The 17,253-nt window shown below is 33.8% G+C and overlaps 3 protein-coding genes across 3 annotated transcripts; 2 read left to right on the top strand and 1 right to left on the bottom strand.

Annotated features, from left to right (window-relative positions):
- The first annotated feature begins 382 nt into the window (after positions 1-382).
- Positions 383-4,320, top strand: LOC111905348 (IQ domain-containing protein IQM6). The gene is made up of 9 exons (XM_042895739.2): positions 383-725; positions 788-1,758; positions 1,841-1,955; positions 2,086-2,151; positions 2,238-2,326; positions 2,426-2,513; positions 2,593-2,829; positions 2,970-3,071; positions 3,305-4,320. Exons 2-9 carry the CDS (start codon positions 1,523-1,525, stop codon positions 4,001-4,003), a joined length of 1,632 nt encoding a protein of 543 aa, XP_042751673.1. The 5' UTR covers positions 383-725; positions 788-1,522; the 3' UTR covers positions 4,004-4,320.
- LOC111905349 (homogentisate solanesyltransferase, chloroplastic) lies at positions 4,143-6,804 on the bottom strand. The gene is made up of 10 exons (XM_023901043.3): positions 6,545-6,804; positions 6,030-6,151; positions 5,798-5,944; positions 5,490-5,715; positions 5,324-5,397; positions 5,100-5,192; positions 4,900-5,017; positions 4,635-4,697; positions 4,519-4,551; positions 4,143-4,397 (listed from the first exon to the last, which is right to left on the bottom strand). The coding sequence occupies exons 1-10, from the start codon at positions 6,746-6,748 to the stop codon at positions 4,323-4,325; spliced, it is 1,155 nt and encodes a 384-aa protein (XP_023756811.1). The 5' UTR covers positions 6,749-6,804; the 3' UTR covers positions 4,143-4,322.
- A 7,637-nt stretch (positions 6,805-14,441) lies between these two features.
- On the top strand, positions 14,442-15,916 carry LOC111905351 (40S ribosomal protein S5). The gene is made up of 5 exons (XM_023901046.3): positions 14,442-14,575; positions 14,678-14,765; positions 15,080-15,351; positions 15,428-15,631; positions 15,719-15,916. Exons 2-5 carry the CDS (start codon positions 14,679-14,681, stop codon positions 15,771-15,773), a joined length of 618 nt encoding a protein of 205 aa, XP_023756814.1. The 5' UTR covers positions 14,442-14,575; position 14,678; the 3' UTR covers positions 15,774-15,916.
- The last annotated feature ends 1,337 nt before the right edge of the window (positions 15,917-17,253 follow it).

Raw genomic sequence — 17,253 nt, 5'->3', positions numbered from 1 at the left:
GATTAATTTCAACGAAAGTTGTATAGACTCAAAAAACGAACACGTGGATATAAAGATTTTTAAAATCTGATATCCTATGAAGAAATTACGACATTCAGAATACAAAACCTAAACCAAACCACAAGACCTACACAACCAAACAGTCGAAATCGCGATGGACATAAACATCAATAGTCCTAAAAAAAAATAATATATATATATATATATATATATATATATATATATATATATATATATATATATATATATATATATATTAAAAAAACATGACAAAATTCATACAAATCAAAGAATTTAACAAATCGAAGAGGTAACTATACGGAAAAAAATCAATGATCAAAGATTTATAAATCAAAAAACATATTACTCTTCCCTAAGGAAATGTTCGCAATATGGATGTAGAAGCCAAAAATATATATAACCAAACGTTTGAATTTCTTGCAACCAAACCAAATCACCATCATCACCGCCACGTGGTTGGAAGTTGGAACCACTCTATTCCTTCATCTCTCTTCCAATTTGAGATCGTCTCAATTGTGTGTGCCCTAAATCATTCCTGATCATAGATACCACTTGCAGGTAACACACATTGCCCTCAGCCAAAACTGTGTGTAAGAGAAAGCCAATACGATCATCCTCAACGTTTTCATTTGCATTTCTTCTTCCGACTCATTCGATTTAGAATCCTTGTAATCAAAGGGTTACACCATAATAGCCACATCAAGGTAATAATAATGTATTCACCCTTTACTTCTCATTGTTGCTTATAATGATTTCTTTGAAACAGGTTTTCAAAACATTGCATTTTGCCGGATTCTTAATTGAAAAAAAAAATTCGGTGATCAAAACGCGTTTTAGCTCATGGATCGTGACAATTACTTTAATTATCCCCTGCTTTTCGATATTAGTGGCTTTGTGTATTAATTATGAACCAGATCATGAATGAAGTGTGTGAATTTACTTAGATGAATGTATGGAGCATATGGCGCCACCTCCATTAATGGAGATCTGTTATCTATTAATTGTCATTATAAAGCTGTCTACCAATTGGCATTATCACCTTTTGATCATGCATTGAGCTACTTGTACTGTGAATTAAGTACCAGTCCATTAGGGTTCTTATTCATTGCTAGATTCAATTCTCATTCATCTTACACTTCAAACACTCCGAATTGTTAGTATTACATTCAAACGCCCTACCATATCAAATCATATGGTTATTCAGCATTTAACGTGGCACTTTAATATGAATTCAGTAGGGGACAGAAGTGGATGTTTCACCTAACATTATTAACTCATGAGCTACACAGCTACCTTCAAAGTTGACTTCTAAAATCACTTAAAAAATCTATTCTGATGATGTCTTTCTTTTATGTGTCAGGTTGCTGATCTCAAACATACCTAAACCCCAATTTGTTTATGCAAACAACAATATATATATCTCTCTCTCATTCCCATTTTCACATATTGATGAAATCGATTATTCTAGAAAGATGGTTGTTTGAGGGTTTTTAAAGCTTTAATGGGAGTAAAATGGAAACTCGTGTTCCCAGTTTATTCCTCTACAAAAGAAGAACACATTCCTGCAAAAACCTTTGAAAGTCAAATGACAGAGTCAAACATGGTGGGGCCTGAATCTCCATTGCCTGAGCCTCTAATGGATCGTGATCTTGCAGCATTGAAGCTTCAGAAAACATACAAAAGCTTCAGAACCAGAAGACAGTTAGCTGATTGTGCAATACTTGTTGAACATAGATGGTTAGTTAATAGTTATTCAATTTTTTGCAATGGGTACAAATCTTTATGCATAGATTACAAGTTGAAATCTTTGATTATGTAGGTGGAAGCTCTTGGATTTTGCTGTGCTCAAGTGTAGTTCTGTATCATTCTTTGAAATTGAAAAACCAGAAACTGCTGTTTCACGTTGGTCAAGAGCAAGAACACGAGCTGCAAAGGTACATATTTTTAGTTTTTACTATCTTTAATTTTTTTACTTCTATAAATATTAAATTCTAGGGTAAAGTATATAAAATTATCCTTGTAATGACTCATTCCATTACCCTAAGTTTATACCTAAAATTTCAGGTTGGAAAAGGGTTATCACACCATGCAAAGGCATGTAAACTAGCCTTACAACATTGGCTCGAAGCAGTAAGTTTTCCAATCTTGATGGATTTTATCTTTTTTTTTATTTATAATTAAATATATTGATTCAATTTCATTTTTGTAAAAAACAGATCGATCCACGACACCGTTATGGTCATAATCTTCATTTTTATTATGTCAAATGGCTTCATTGCGAAAGTAAACAACCCTTTTTCTATTGGTAAGATCGTATCTAACCAAAAAAAAAAAAAAAAAAACACAAGTCAAGTTGACTTTTACTAAACTAAACTAAACTCCATAGTTTATGACACAATGTTAGGCTTGACATAGGGGAGGGCAAAGAGGTCAATCTTGAAAGATGCTCGAGGTCAAAGCTTCAACAACAATGCATCAAGTATCTAAGTCCCGTAAGTTTTTAGATAAAAAATTTACACGGGTTTGCTTTCTTTATACAAAAAATTTTGATTTTTTTTTTTTTGTTTTCAGATAGAAAGGGAGGATTTTGAAGCTACAGTGGAAGACGGGAAGTTTATTTATAAATTGAGTAGGAAGCTTATTGATACACGAGAACCCACGGGTGTGAAATGGATATTTGTGCTTAGTACTTCAAATATTTTATATGTTGGGATGAAGCTTAAAGGCAAATTTCAACATTCGAGTTTTTTGGCTGGTGGTGCTACATTGTCTGCTGGACGATTGGTGGTTGTAGACGGTATCTTGAAGGCATGTCTATCTATATAACTAAATTTCAACCGGTCATCAGATATTCTGATGACCGGTCACAATCATCCATCCGATATCTGATGATATCGGATGACTGAAATCTGTTATTTGGTATCTTAACTGTTAATTTCTTCTGATAGGCTGTGTGGCCTCATAGTGGACATTACCTCCCAACCAAAGAAAATTTTGAAGCTTTCATTTCGTTTCTTGAGCAACACCAAATTAATATCCAAACTATTAAGGTACAATAATTATTCAATATTCATACGAAAAATCATGTCTTTTTATCCGGGTTAAAATCTATTTTTCCAAAATTTAAACCAAGATAATATCAAAAAGGTTCGAGTCTCAACGGCTACAGTATGAGAGTTTTAATTTCCAATATGAATTGAACTTGTACATGTCAGTGAGTCATTGTATACCTGATTTACATGTGGACTAGATAAGATTTTATTTAATGATATAAAATTCACAGAAAAGCCCAGATGGGGATGAAGAAGTACCAAATGAAAAAATGACGGGATACGAAATGCGGAATAGTGTATCAGAGCCGGATTTCTCTCGAGCTACAGAAGAAACCGAATCCAAATACCGAAATGATTCCAAACCACAAAGGGAAAGGTCGGGCACTTGTCCCCCATTTTCAAACCCAAAGATCCCCACAATTGAAATCCCAACAAAAGAAGACATCATTTTGTCATTCCAAACTTCAGAATCCCAAACAGGCCCTACACCCGAACCAAAACCGGAACCTGAACCCAGTCACTCCTCAGATGAAGGGGATGATCATGATGAAACAGCTGAAAAACTGTTGTCAAGTATCGAACTCATGGTATCCAAACGGAATCTTTTTGATTCGGGAGAAGAAGGGTATGAGTTTCCGGTTTCGGAGGAGAAGATTATGGAGAGGATTAATTCACATAAAGAAACAAAGTCTTTTCAGTTGGCTAAACAGCTGAGCTGTCGGTGGACAACGGGTGTGGGCCCACGAATCGGGTGTGTACGAGACTACCCTACGGAGTTACAGTTTAGGGCTCTTGAGGTGTGCTTGTCACCCAAAAACTCTCTTTGGAGATTGGGGTTTAAAAATTGTGAAATAAGTAATAGGAGGAAAAAAAGCTATTCTTTAGCGAATATAGAAGAATTTTCAAGAAGTCATCAAAGTTTAGACTAGGAATCACATTTTAGGATCAAATTTTGTAATAATATGTTTTCATTACTTTTTCTAACTTGTCTTTGTATATGTTTTCATCGTTTGTATTTACCTATTTACCTTTCCCCTGATGTTTCATATGCGTGATTTGTTTACACTCTTATTAAATATAAATACCTGTATAAACTCTTTGTCAAATACCATTACAACATTTCTTGAAAAAAGATCAAGAACGTATTGAGACTAACAAGAAGTCAACTTTCATCATTCTTTGAGGCAAAAAAAAAAAAAAAAAAAAAAAAGTCAACTTTTGTTGAAGTCTCATATGATTACATGAAGATCAGATGAAAGGAAATATGATGTACTCTGAATAAAATAAATTCCATATAAAACGGTAGTACCCTGCTATAGCCTCCTGCAATTGAAAAGTGGTTAAATTAAGTCTAGCAAAAGGTACAACTTTTAATGCATGAAATACAAGTCATTATAGCATAATAACACTGAATCTATGGAATTTTGCAACAAGTATATGTTACCTGGGTGTAATTCGCACGCTCAAGTACCCATGCCTGAATAAAGTTATCCATATTTAATTTTTATTTTTTTAAAAGGTGAAAAAATAAAAAATTGATTAAATAGATTAAATAAAAACCTGAAAAATCAAACAGGAAGCCAAGATGGTATGTAATGGTATCATCAAGCTGCTCCTGAAAGCCTGCATTTTTCATAAAGCCATTATTCTAAAATTTTAAATTCTAATTCAGAAAAAATAAATATTAAATTTCTGTTACTTTATTAAACTCTCATTTTTCTTAGACAACTATGGAAACCTTTATGCTTTGTTGGTCCTTGGACCATGTAAAAAGACATTTTTGCCCTTTTCAGTTATTTTAGACATTTTGATATAAAGTGTTCACCTGAGGCAAGTAGAATGCTGCCACTATTGAACCAATATAATTCATCATAAGAAGCCCAGATCCTAATAAAGCAATGTTTCTTACTCCAAGTTTTGTTGCAAAAGTGGAAATTTGAAACCTGGAAAATGATATCATAATCAATTAAAAAAACAAAAGAAATGGAAAAAAAAATATTACAGTTTTAAATTTTAAAAACTTACTTTCGGTCACCTTCTACATCAGGAAGATCTTTAGTAATGGCGATTACTAATGCAAATAATGTCACAAATGTTGTGATAAAAGCCACTGGTGAACTGCATAAAAATTGAATCTTGAAATCATTTCAAGAAAAAAAGATATTGCAAAAAGGAAAAAGTTAATGTAACTTTTTTTTTTGTACAAAAAACAATTAAAAAAGAGTTACATAAAAGCAAGAATTTATAACCTCCATTGAAATGTTAGTCCTAAAGCAGCTCTCACAGCATAATATACACCAAAATTTAGAAGAAAACCTCTCACCTGAAGAGTTTACATATTTCATTCAAGATTTAGACAATAAAGTAGGTTGATATACTTTTATTGAAAAAAAAAAGAATTGTAAGAAAAACTACCGTGGCAATGATGAGAAATGCTGCAACAGGAAATCTTTTCATGCGAAATGGTGGAACAGAATAAATGGTGCCCAGAAAAAGACCAAGACAATAAAGGGAGGTGATAAAAGGGCCAAAATTCATGGCGACAATAAGAACACCAAGTGCTGCAAATGATAACACTAAAAACCATGCTGATTGAACAGAAAGATCTCCAGCAGCAATTGGTAGATAGGGTTTGTTTACCCTGAAAAATCAAAGCCAGAATCAAGTAATAAACCACAAAACTATGTTAATAATTGACAATTATGAAATGATACAATGCTTACTTATCAATTCCGATATCATAGATTTGATTGATGCCGACTATGTAACCATTTCCACATATCAGAGCGATTAGGCCGGAAAATGCCTTGATTAAAAGCGACCATTTGATGAGATTTGGGTTTTCGAGAAGTGCTCTTGTTACTAAAGACCTATGAAGAAAATTAGAGAGAAGATGTTTTAGTTTTGATGTTTTGAAGCTTGTGATTAAGGTTGTTTGATGATATATATGCTTACACTGATCCTAATGATGTTCCGCGAATTGTGTGGGGTCTAAGAAATCTCCAGAATGCGTCTTTGAAATCAGCAACTTTCTTTAATGGTGGTTCGGATTCAGCAGCACCAACTTGACTGCAGGCCTGTTGATGAAGATCAGATTATAAATAAGTAACTTCTCGAAGAACTGAGATGGATTGATGCTTAATTTCGAAAGCTCGAAATGCAATGGCAACGGGAATCCAAAATCGAATTCAATCCTACCTTAGAATCAAGTAGCAATTGGCAACTGAAAAGTAAAATTAGCAAGAGCTAATAGGTAACGATTAAAAAAAATTAATTAAGCAAATTTTGATTGTTACTCCCACCATTCCCAAATTTTATGAGCTCAATTGGACTTCATTCAACTTCAAACGCGATACACAATTTGAACTTCACAGTAGCGATCACGTGAAATTGATAAATTTCGAAAATCTAAAGACGAATTTCACCAAAATATAAGAAATCCACGAAGATATCGATGGAATTGAACATACCGTGATGGAGAATTGCTTTGGGAATTTGTTCGAAACGACGTTTGAGCTTCGTTTGATACTGTAGAAGTTGGTTGTAAGAGTAGAGTTGTCAGGGAACTTGAAAACTGTATCGTAGAATTTGCATTTGGTGTTTGTGGTAAATTTTCTGAAATGTGGAGATGAACCAGAAATTCGAAGGGAAGAAGATGAGAGTGATAACTCCATTGTGAGGGGGAGAATGAACTCGTGGTGCCTTTTGTTTGAGTATTTTTGCCAGGGTACCCTTATTGGTTGTCCTTTTGTTTCAAAGGAACCCTCTTCTTGGCTCTTCTGTGCAATTTCTTCACACACGATTGTTTTTTTAAAACTAGTTAACATTTAATATTATCTATCTTTCGTCGCTCGCTTTTTCAATTTTATTTTCAAAATGCAGAAAAAAAAATTTCGGTCTTTGCCTATCTTAAATTTTTTTTTAAAAGATATATTTTATATAAATATTATATTTTTTTAGAGAATTATAAATCATAAATTTTAATATATTTTTTATAATTTTTTAATATATACATAATTTAATAAATATTAAATAAACTGCAAAAGAAAAAAAAAAGTTGGTCAATCACAGAAGAAGAGAAAGGTCAGGGTAGCCTCCCCTCACCTTTCCTCCGCACCCCCTAAACCACATTGGCAGTGTTGTATAGTTGGATATGGTTCCTTTTCACGCTTCCTTTTTCTATCATCGCACCCACCGCCCTAATATCATTACATTTATGATGGTGAGTGTCATATCATAGTATACGATATTGTTGTAATGTTATGTGATCATCATATCATTTTTCCCTTATTCTATAAAGTTAGTTCGAGTAATAACACACTTTTATTTTTATTTTTTTTATTTCTTTAATTATATAAAACTAAAAACAAATCCATCATTTTTTATTTATATTGAACAATGGAATAAGTTATTGATTTACACTTAAAGGGTGGATAACTTTTTTATGAGATATAACTATTTTTAATAATCACTCAACTTCATCGGTGTACATAATTTATTTAATTTTTTATTGACCATTTAATATATATTAATCAGTAATATACTTTTATATTTTGTATATTTTACCCCTCATTTTTTACTTATATTTCAGTTTACCTTTTAATTATATTTTCAGCTTAAAACATTTTTTATTTATTTAATACTATCAAAACCCCTCATTTTCTACTTATGTTTCATTTTACCTTTTAATTATATTTTCAGTATAAAACATTTTTTATTTATTTACTGTACTATCAAATGTCTAATGACATTTTATTTATGAAAAATAAATTTATAATGATATATAATATTTTTAATTTTTTTATAACTAGGATGTGTTAAACAAATTCTCTTATTTTACATTTATAGAATAAAGCCTAGGTATATTTTTATTTTTATTTTTGTTTGTTTGTGGTATTCAACATCTATAAAATATGTTGTGTGTTTTTAAAAAAAAATGTTTAATTAAATGAGAGGGTTTTGTTTCCGCCGTTCCAAAAAAAAATGAGAGGGTTTTGTATAACATTTTTAAAAGATAATGATAGATTAGTTAATAAAAAAACTACTTGAAAAGGTTAATCATTGGAAATGTAATATAGTTAGAGGTTAAAGTTAATGAATAATGAGGTGACAACAATTTTAAGTGGTGATATAACTTTACCAATGAAGATTCTCTTATATGGAATTGTGGAACAAGAAGTTATTGATATCTATTGACATATTAAAATCGGAATTTGAGCATCGTGAAGACATACCTTTTAGACTCGAAAAATAGACTAATTGGTTATTTTGGCATTTTTCTAGAATTAGGTGTTTTTTCCACAAAACCTCTTCCAGGCCTCTTTTTCTATTAGCTGACATATATTTTGTAACGTTCCAAAATCATACTAAAAATTTTCTTTTTTAAAACCATTTTGATAATCCATAAATCATTCAGAATATTGTTCCAAAAGCCATAATTGTTAATCAGAGTATCCCAAAATCATTTATCAATCAAATATCAAAGGATGATGTGCACAATCATATATCCGCCTTGTCGCGATCACTAATGTACTTGAAACCATAAAATCAAACTGCAAGTCAAAGCTTAGTGAGTTCCCCCAAAATACTTCACATGATAATAACAAGTATAATACATGCAAATAAGGTTTGTTAGCCTATGGCCTTAACCCAACCGTCCAGATTTTATTGGCTTATAGCCTTAACTCAACCATCCTGATTTTGTTGGCTTATTGCCTTAACTCAACCTTCCTGAGTTTGTTGGCTTACAACCTCAACTCAACCATTATGGGTTTGTTGGTCTACCGCACGAAGCAATACCACATCAACCCAACCATTCATGGTTTGTTGGCCTCCCGCCTCAACCCAACCACCACTAGATAAAACGAGCTTGTTGTTTAACAACTTCCTGCCGCAAAGACAACTCACGCATTCCTAAGCACATACATCTTATGGCAACTTTCCCTGCACCCTGTTTTTATCAAATCTTGAACTAAAATCTCGCATACCTAAAGTGTAGATACATGTGACCTATTATACCAAAACCATAATTTGAACATGTCAATGGCCCTCCAAGCAGAATACCCAATTCTCCCCCACATAGGGTTCGAACTACCATTAACTAGCATTGCAAACAAACCAAATCTCAAATCGGCTCAACCAAATCCATATTATCCCCGACTCTTGGAGTGTATAACACAACGCAAGGTGATCTTCCAGATAAAGACCAATAAAACTCAAAGAGATTTTGAATCTTAGATGGATCCCTCATATCTTCCTAATCATAGCTACCTCTAACATCAAGAATATCATGCATATACACAATCAATAATTCCAACAGTCCATTTATAACACTGATTCTTTATCTAGAAACAATTAGACTACCACACACCTCGTCTACAAATCCCCAACCATCGATTCATCGCGAGAATCCTTCATAAATACAAGAGGCATCAGTCTCATAGTCGGGATACATCAGAGACAATAAAAGTTGGCGTTCCCAATTCACCCCCCTTGATCACCTGAAGCAATCAACTAGCACATGACCTAACTAAATTCAAAGAAAGCAGACCCTTGATCACATATCAAGACAAACATACCATAAGAATCCTCCTGTGCATTTCCACACTGCCACACTTGCCGCCAAAAACCACAACCATCTAGCCCATGTTGGGTCTACACCCCAACTCTAAAATTCACAAGTTTTCTCTCCCTTTCCTACAAACACAGAAAGCTGTAAGAACATAGCCCATGTTCAAGATAGTGACATCCCAATATATCTACCAATTATTTAGCCTCCGGGTACAATCCTCAAGTCGATCATCACAATTGCTTTGTTCTTGAGTCTTGCGATTCGACTGGCACTACCTTAAGCAAGGACAAGCCCGAACTGACATGACCACTAAGGCCCCCAAAAATTCACCAAACCCATCCTCAGTTTGAACAACCATAACCGATAAATCGATGAGAACAGAGCCACACTTCAGTGAATCATGGTTCCAAACCATACAATCTATCCCCCGTCAGCTCCTTAGAATCCCTGAAATCCTCCTCGATTCGAGTACGGATCCTGTTATTTAAGTAGCACGAGCCCAATACTACCTTTCACACATATCCGTACTTTTCCTCAAGAATCATTCCAGATACTCTAAGTAACTACTCATGTCCACTACTGTTCGATCCAATCACATATACCCACTCTTCAATAATTACACATCGCCAAACAACGCACCAATTTCTCTAAAGCACTTCCTACGCTCTCCCAGGATTCCCACCCACCCTGCCATCAGCTGCTGAAGAACCCCTAATAATATCAACTAATTACTTCATTAATACAATTGCACATAACAAAACTTAAATTGTCTTTTGAATAAAAGAACCAACTCTACGACGCTTAGACTCAAACGAGAGTTGCACAATAGGGCCAATCAATCATTCCAAAATTAGTTAACCTTTGCAGCATGTAACTTAACATATTCATTTAATAGTTAACTCGTATCAATATGAGTCCTATAAAGCATAAAGCAAGCATCATTCAAGAAGCGAGATTGACTGACAACAAGACATCATAAAAAAATCAAGCAGATCCTCACACATAATTCTTGACCATTGTGTCCAAGCATCTAGGACACGTATACGCCCTACACTTACTCTCTCAAGAGTAACTAACAATTCCTTGCTTGTTGGCTTACTACAAACTATACACACTCAAGGAACTTCCACCAACCCTACATCCGATCGTGCATGCTAATTATACATAATGTTGGATTCCATGGACAGTCGAATACTTGATTTTACCTTAAGCTCACAACCAGACGAGGAACGAGAAATAAGGCTAAATCAAACATTCTTGGACTACAAAATCTTAGTTATATATAACTTTGGTGCACACACTAAGCAACCACGATATTGAAGTCAATTCCATCTAGCATAACAATAAATTCTCTTAGGCTATCAGGCATCATAAATCATGCAATTCTGTCATGCAATTCCTGAATATCCCTAGCCTAACAACTAGCATGCAATTCTATCATATCATCTATACACAAAACAAGTGTAGGTATCTTGGGGAATACTTTCCTTGGATCCAGCTGATTGTACACATCGCATCCTCTCTGTTGATTATTTAGAGTTAATTTGAAAATTAATATTGCAGATCCTTAGTTTGAGGTTGGAATCATACAAATATTCATTCGATTCTCTCAAACCAGGGATCTAATACCAATTTGTAACATCCTAAATACCATAGTAAAGATTTTTAGTTTTAAAACCATTTTGATAATCCATAAATCATTCGGAACATTGTTCCAAAAGCCATAATTGTTAATCAGAGTATCCCAAAATCATTTATCAATAAAATATCCAAGGATGATATGCACAATCATACCTTCGCCTTGCCCCGATCATTTGATGTACCTAAAACCATGAAATCAAACTATAAGCCAATGCTTAGTGAGTTCCCCCAGAATACTCCACATAATAATAAGAAGTACAATATATGCAATTATGGTTTGTTGGTTCACGACCTCAACCCAACCGTCCAGAGTTTGTTGGCTTATAACCTCAACTCAAACATCAGGAGCTTGTTGTCTTATAGCCTTAACTCAACCATACAGAGTTTGTTGGCTTATATCCTCAACTCAACCTTCCTGAGTTTGTTGGCTTACAGCCTCAACTCAACCATCCCGAGTTTGTTGGTCTACCGCACGAAACAATACCACCTCAACCCAACCATCCATGGTTTGTTGGCTTGCCTCCTCAACCCAACCACCAATAAGTCGACATATACAACAAATAAACAATAATCAGCAAGTACATGCAATCATAAAGATCTACCAATCTAACAGGTCACTACAACATAACAACATCCTATATACTAGGATACATAACCTAGTGGGCCGATATTAGTACCTTCGACCCACGAGTGAGAAGAACTCACCTTAAAGTCCAAAAGATATATGAGCTGATCACTGCTCCAAATACCAGGTTTATAGGTCACCTATGCAACAGACAGGGACCAAGCCTCAATCTACAACTTAAAATACCCTAAATAACCTAAAGCCAAACTTGGTTAAAGTCAACAGTCAAAAGTTAAAGTCAACATCCAACTCGAGTACGCCCAATGTACCAACGTAGATCCCAATATGGCGATTACGGGTGGAAATGAGGCCACACGTTGTGTAGCTAGAACTACTCCCCATATAATAAGTTATTGTCCAACTTTTCCCATTAAGTGCTTAATATAGAAAATTAACCATTTAATTCGCAAATCTGGTTATCGATAGCTCCATAATGGATAAAGTTTCCAACTTTATCTATTATAATGGTCCAAACAACAAAGGTATAGTCTTTAAGTCTCAAAGGGACCAAAAATGCATATTTCTCAACTTAATCCATTAAGTCTAAGTCTCTAACCAAGGTCTACACTATGTTTGGGGTTCTTTGGACATCCGATGCTCATATGCACCAGGATTGAGCTTTTTAATTGTGTCTATGTGTCTCTTGAAGTCACCTTCCACACGACTCATAGTTGCAGCCTAAAACAACTTCTTGAACTCTAACCTAGTGTAATCTTTTTCTAAATTTGCATATATGTGTCGGGCACATTGCTTGTGCTCTACATGTAGCAATATATCTTTACCAGATTGCAACAAACCCTATATAAAAACCATCATACATGTAAGTATTTATAAGTAATTTGAAAGGATTGATATTTTATAAAGAAACTTACTTTATGTTGATTTGATATAACTACTAAGCTCGTGCCATCAATAAGTTCTAGATCACCACTGAGTAGCTCAAGCAACCAAGTCCAGTTGGACTTATTTTCCACATCAACAACAACCCAAACAATTGGATTGACCTGGTTGTTAGCATCTCTACCAATGGATGTTGGTAGTTCACCCTTCACCTACCCCTTTAAAAAGTACCCATCAAGCATAATTAGTCTCCTACACATTATTTTCCAGCTAACACTTAATGCTTTGAAACAAATGTAAAACATGTGAAAATAATTCTTTCCATGTGGATTGGTTGTTACACCAACTTGACATGTGGATCATGGGTTTAACCTTAACCATTCATCACCATAATCCTATATCACTGCATAATGCTCAATGTGTTTACCTTCTATTAAATTTTTGGCCATTTCATTGCCATTTTAACTTGTCCTATAGATACCACACACCTATACCTTTGTATGATGTCACCAATCATTTCCTGAAGTTTCATCTTTGGCTTATTTGCAATTCCAGTCACATAATGTCTTCCAATCCATTCATGGAAAACAATGGATCCAAACTTAAACTGCATATAACATTTATGGCCAACATTCATAGCTTTGATTTGAAAAGATATCTCTTTGTACATCCATGCAACATAAAGTCTGAAAGGGCATTTACTTTCCTCCTTCCTCTTGCCACATCTAGCTACAATTCTTTTACTATCACATTTTTTTCAAATTATATTGTATAACCATGTGACACTGCATAATTGGTGACACAAAACTTTAGTTGGGCAAGGGATTCACAGATGTCACCAAGATTTGGTACCATCTTGTCCCACTTGATGGTTGGGTCATGAATTCTATAGTTGTTTTTCAATACCTCCTGTTCGTCTTCATCACTCTGCCAATCGGTAACATGGTATACTTGTGCTCTGATTTCATCTGCTATACTAGAATTTCGTAGGTTTTCATCATTTAATAGAACATTTAGGAAGATATCCTTACCTTTATCAAGCGAGGACACAAATTATTCCTCTGGTTCATGGTCCATGTAAATGTCGTGGAGTCCAAAATCCATTTCACTCAAGCCAGAAAAATGGCTTATGTATGTCAGCAAAGGGGTCAGCGTACCCTTCGTCTGATGAAGCCATTACACCCTCCTGCATAAACACAATAAGTTTAGGAAACTATTTCAAGAAATATTGAATGTAAACACAACAAGATCATGACCTGTAAAAACCTTACCTTTTGAAGAACAATTTTACCCTAATCTTCTCCAAGAAAACCATCTTTTGAAAAGCTTTTCTCTGTGTATACAAAATTTCAGTCGACGAAATGAGAAAAGGTGAAGTGATCGGGATATAGAGGGAGGATGAGGATGCGACAGTTTAATGTCCGTAACGGACTTGGAGTTTTCTCTCAAACGATGTTAATGAGCATTCCAGCTAAGCAAGTGGTAACCTGTTGATTAAAATAAACCAGTTAATAGGCAAAAACGACCCATTTAATACAAGTGCGAGGCAAAAAAAGACATAAATTTAAACTTTTGGCAAATCTATCAATTTCGTGAAAGTTGAAAGTTTTAATATCATTAGCCCTTAACACATCTTAACTTATTAAATATATACCCGGTATAAATTAAATGGGCCATAAATAAGCCCAATAAAGAGCCCAGTTATCTGATATAAACCTAGTTAGGGTTTTGTCATCGTCATCAACGTCCGAAAGATCCCGGCTAAACTACAACACCAGCGGCTTTCCCCTCGCCATTCACCCCCTCCCCAATCCTCAATCCAAGGTTTGCTTAGTAGTTACTGTATACTAATCATCCTATTTCTCTTTATATCTTTTTATAGTTTGTTTGATGTACTGAATTTAATCTCAATTTCGTTTCTGTAAGAATGGCGACCATACCACCTATTGCTGAAGACGATAAGGCTCACTGCGAAGTATTGCTTTTCAATCGTTGGACTTACGATGACGTTCAGGTTCATTTCTTAACAGATCTATACTACAATTATCAATAAACAGTCCTACAATCTGGTTTTCTTCGACATTCTTTTAGTTAATTCGTTTAGCCTGATTCCTTCATTTGAAAGTCAATTTAGTACCTTTTGTTTAGTAAACGCTGTTCGTTATTGTTCATATAGTTTGTATGTTAGCTATTAAACCAGATGATTATTGACTTTCGATAGGTTGATTTCCTTGACATTTTCACAATCGACAACACAGTGTCTATCTGTTATCCATCATCCGAATAATTATTCACATTATCAATGTTCTTCATTGGATTCATTTACAGGTCTCTGATCTTTCTGTCGAAGATTACATCACTGCAACTGCTTCCAAGCACCCAATCTACATGCCTCACACTGCAGGTAGATACCAAGCCAGAAGATTCAGAAAGGCTCAATGCCCAATTGTTGAGCGTTTGACAAACTCCCTCATGATGCACGGAAGAAACAATGGTAAAAAGTTGATGGCTGTTCGCATAGTCAAACACGCCATGGAAATCATCCATCTTTTAACTGATGCCAACCCAATTCAAATCATTGTTGATGCTGTCATTAACAGGTAGAAATCAGAATCGCCCTACTTATCTAAGCTCGATGATGTCTTACAAATCTCATCTTTCTTCTTCTTTTTTTAGTGGACCAAGAGAAGATGCAACTAGAATTGGTTCAGCTGGTGTTGTTAGGCGTCAAGCTGTTGATATTTCTCCATTAAGACGTGTGAATCAGGCAATTTATCTTCTTACAACTGGTGCACGTGAGAGTGCATTTAGGAATGTTAAGACCATTGCTGAATGTCTTGCTGATGAGCTTATTAATGCTGCAAAGGGATCTTCAAACAGGTAAAGACTTGTATTTCATTGTTTAATTATATGTTTATAGTTACTGTTTATGATGTATTATTGATTTTGTTTTTGATGTTTATGTAGTTATGCTATTAAGAAGAAAGATGAGATTGAGAGGGTTGCAAAGGCCAATCGTTAAAGAAGATTTGATAATGTTAGAGAAGTCGATTTTGGTTGTTGGAATGTTTTGGTTTTTCATGAAAAACAATTAATTATCAAAACTATTGGTTGTTTTGTTATGGATTTTGAGTTACAGAGAAAGTATCTGCATTTGTTTTGATATACCTTTTTTTGCTATTATTTTTTTGTTATTAATCAAATATCTGCTGAGACTTGAGAGTTTGTCTTTTGTTTTGGCACTCTTTTAGTGAAATGGATGAGATTTTCTGAATTAATGTTTACCAGACTTATTTATTATTTTATAAACTTAACATGTTTAATAAGTAGGTTGAAGCTAAATGACCTACCTAAGCTCTAAAGTTTTACTAAAATAGAAAAAAGATTGCACGTAGTTACATAAGTTACAAAGTCCAATATTAAAAATGTCTTAATATATAAAAACATCCACGACATTAAAGCTATTTGGCTATGGTTTTTCATGCCCACTTAAACAAAATATCTTGCCACATCAATCAAATGAAAAGCTCAAAATATATTTACAATAAGAAACTTTTTTATTATGCTTTTTTATAATTAAAAAATGCTAAGTATTACAAATGGTGATATGGGTCCAACCAAAGTGGTTAAACAAACTCTTGGTATTGTTTGAAGTCTATGGACTCCACTAAGAATATGAAAAAACTCTCCCTTAGAACTTGTTCATTAACAAGTCATGTTGAAAAACTCCATTTGAAAAAGTTCCTGCTATAAAGAATAAAAATTTTCATGTTGAAGAAGTTTTGAAAAAATGAATATACATATGATTTAGAATGAAACGTAATCAACTTATTGGATTGTTGACTAGTTGGTCTATTGGTATTTGGTGGCCGACAATGGAATCTGGATTGTAAATGTTCAATTGTTCGAAAAAACGAATACTATGGTAAGGGTAAGGCTGAGGTCGTGAGTGAGAACTAAGGAGTTTAGTTAGGGTTCTATTATATGAACCAACAATATGAGAATAAAAGATGAAACCAAGCCAATTGGTTAATTAAATAAAAAAAGAATTCAAAATACTAAATATGTATTTAAACATATTTAATATATGTTCAATTTAAATGAGTTGAAAATTCCAATACAACCAGTTAATTTTGGGTTGGGTTGATGATTTTTTTTTGCTTTTTGTTAGGTTGGCTCTTAACTAATGACGAATTAAAAGTAATGGTTTTTTTGAGGAAGAAAAACCATTTTATGAGAAAAAAAAAATGAAATTGTTTTTTAAATTTTCCAAAATTTTATATGAGAAAAAAACTTGTTTATATATAATTTCTACCATTTTATATGAGAATAAATAGTCAAGATTACTATAATATAGATTATGAGTTCTCAAGAATTTTTTTAAATTTGTAGTACATATTCAAATTCTTACCATTTTTGCGAGTTCACAAAAGATATACTGAGTTTGTAGAGGCCAACTCAAATCTCTACAAACTTGTTTTTTTAACATTGACTTATGCAGA

This window comes from Lactuca sativa, chromosome 6 (assembly GCF_002870075.4).
Source record: "Lactuca sativa cultivar Salinas chromosome 6, Lsat_Salinas_v11, whole genome shotgun sequence".
Classification (NCBI taxonomy): domain Eukaryota; kingdom Viridiplantae; phylum Streptophyta; class Magnoliopsida; order Asterales; family Asteraceae; genus Lactuca; species Lactuca sativa.
This window is presented reverse-complemented; position numbering and strand designations above follow the sequence as displayed.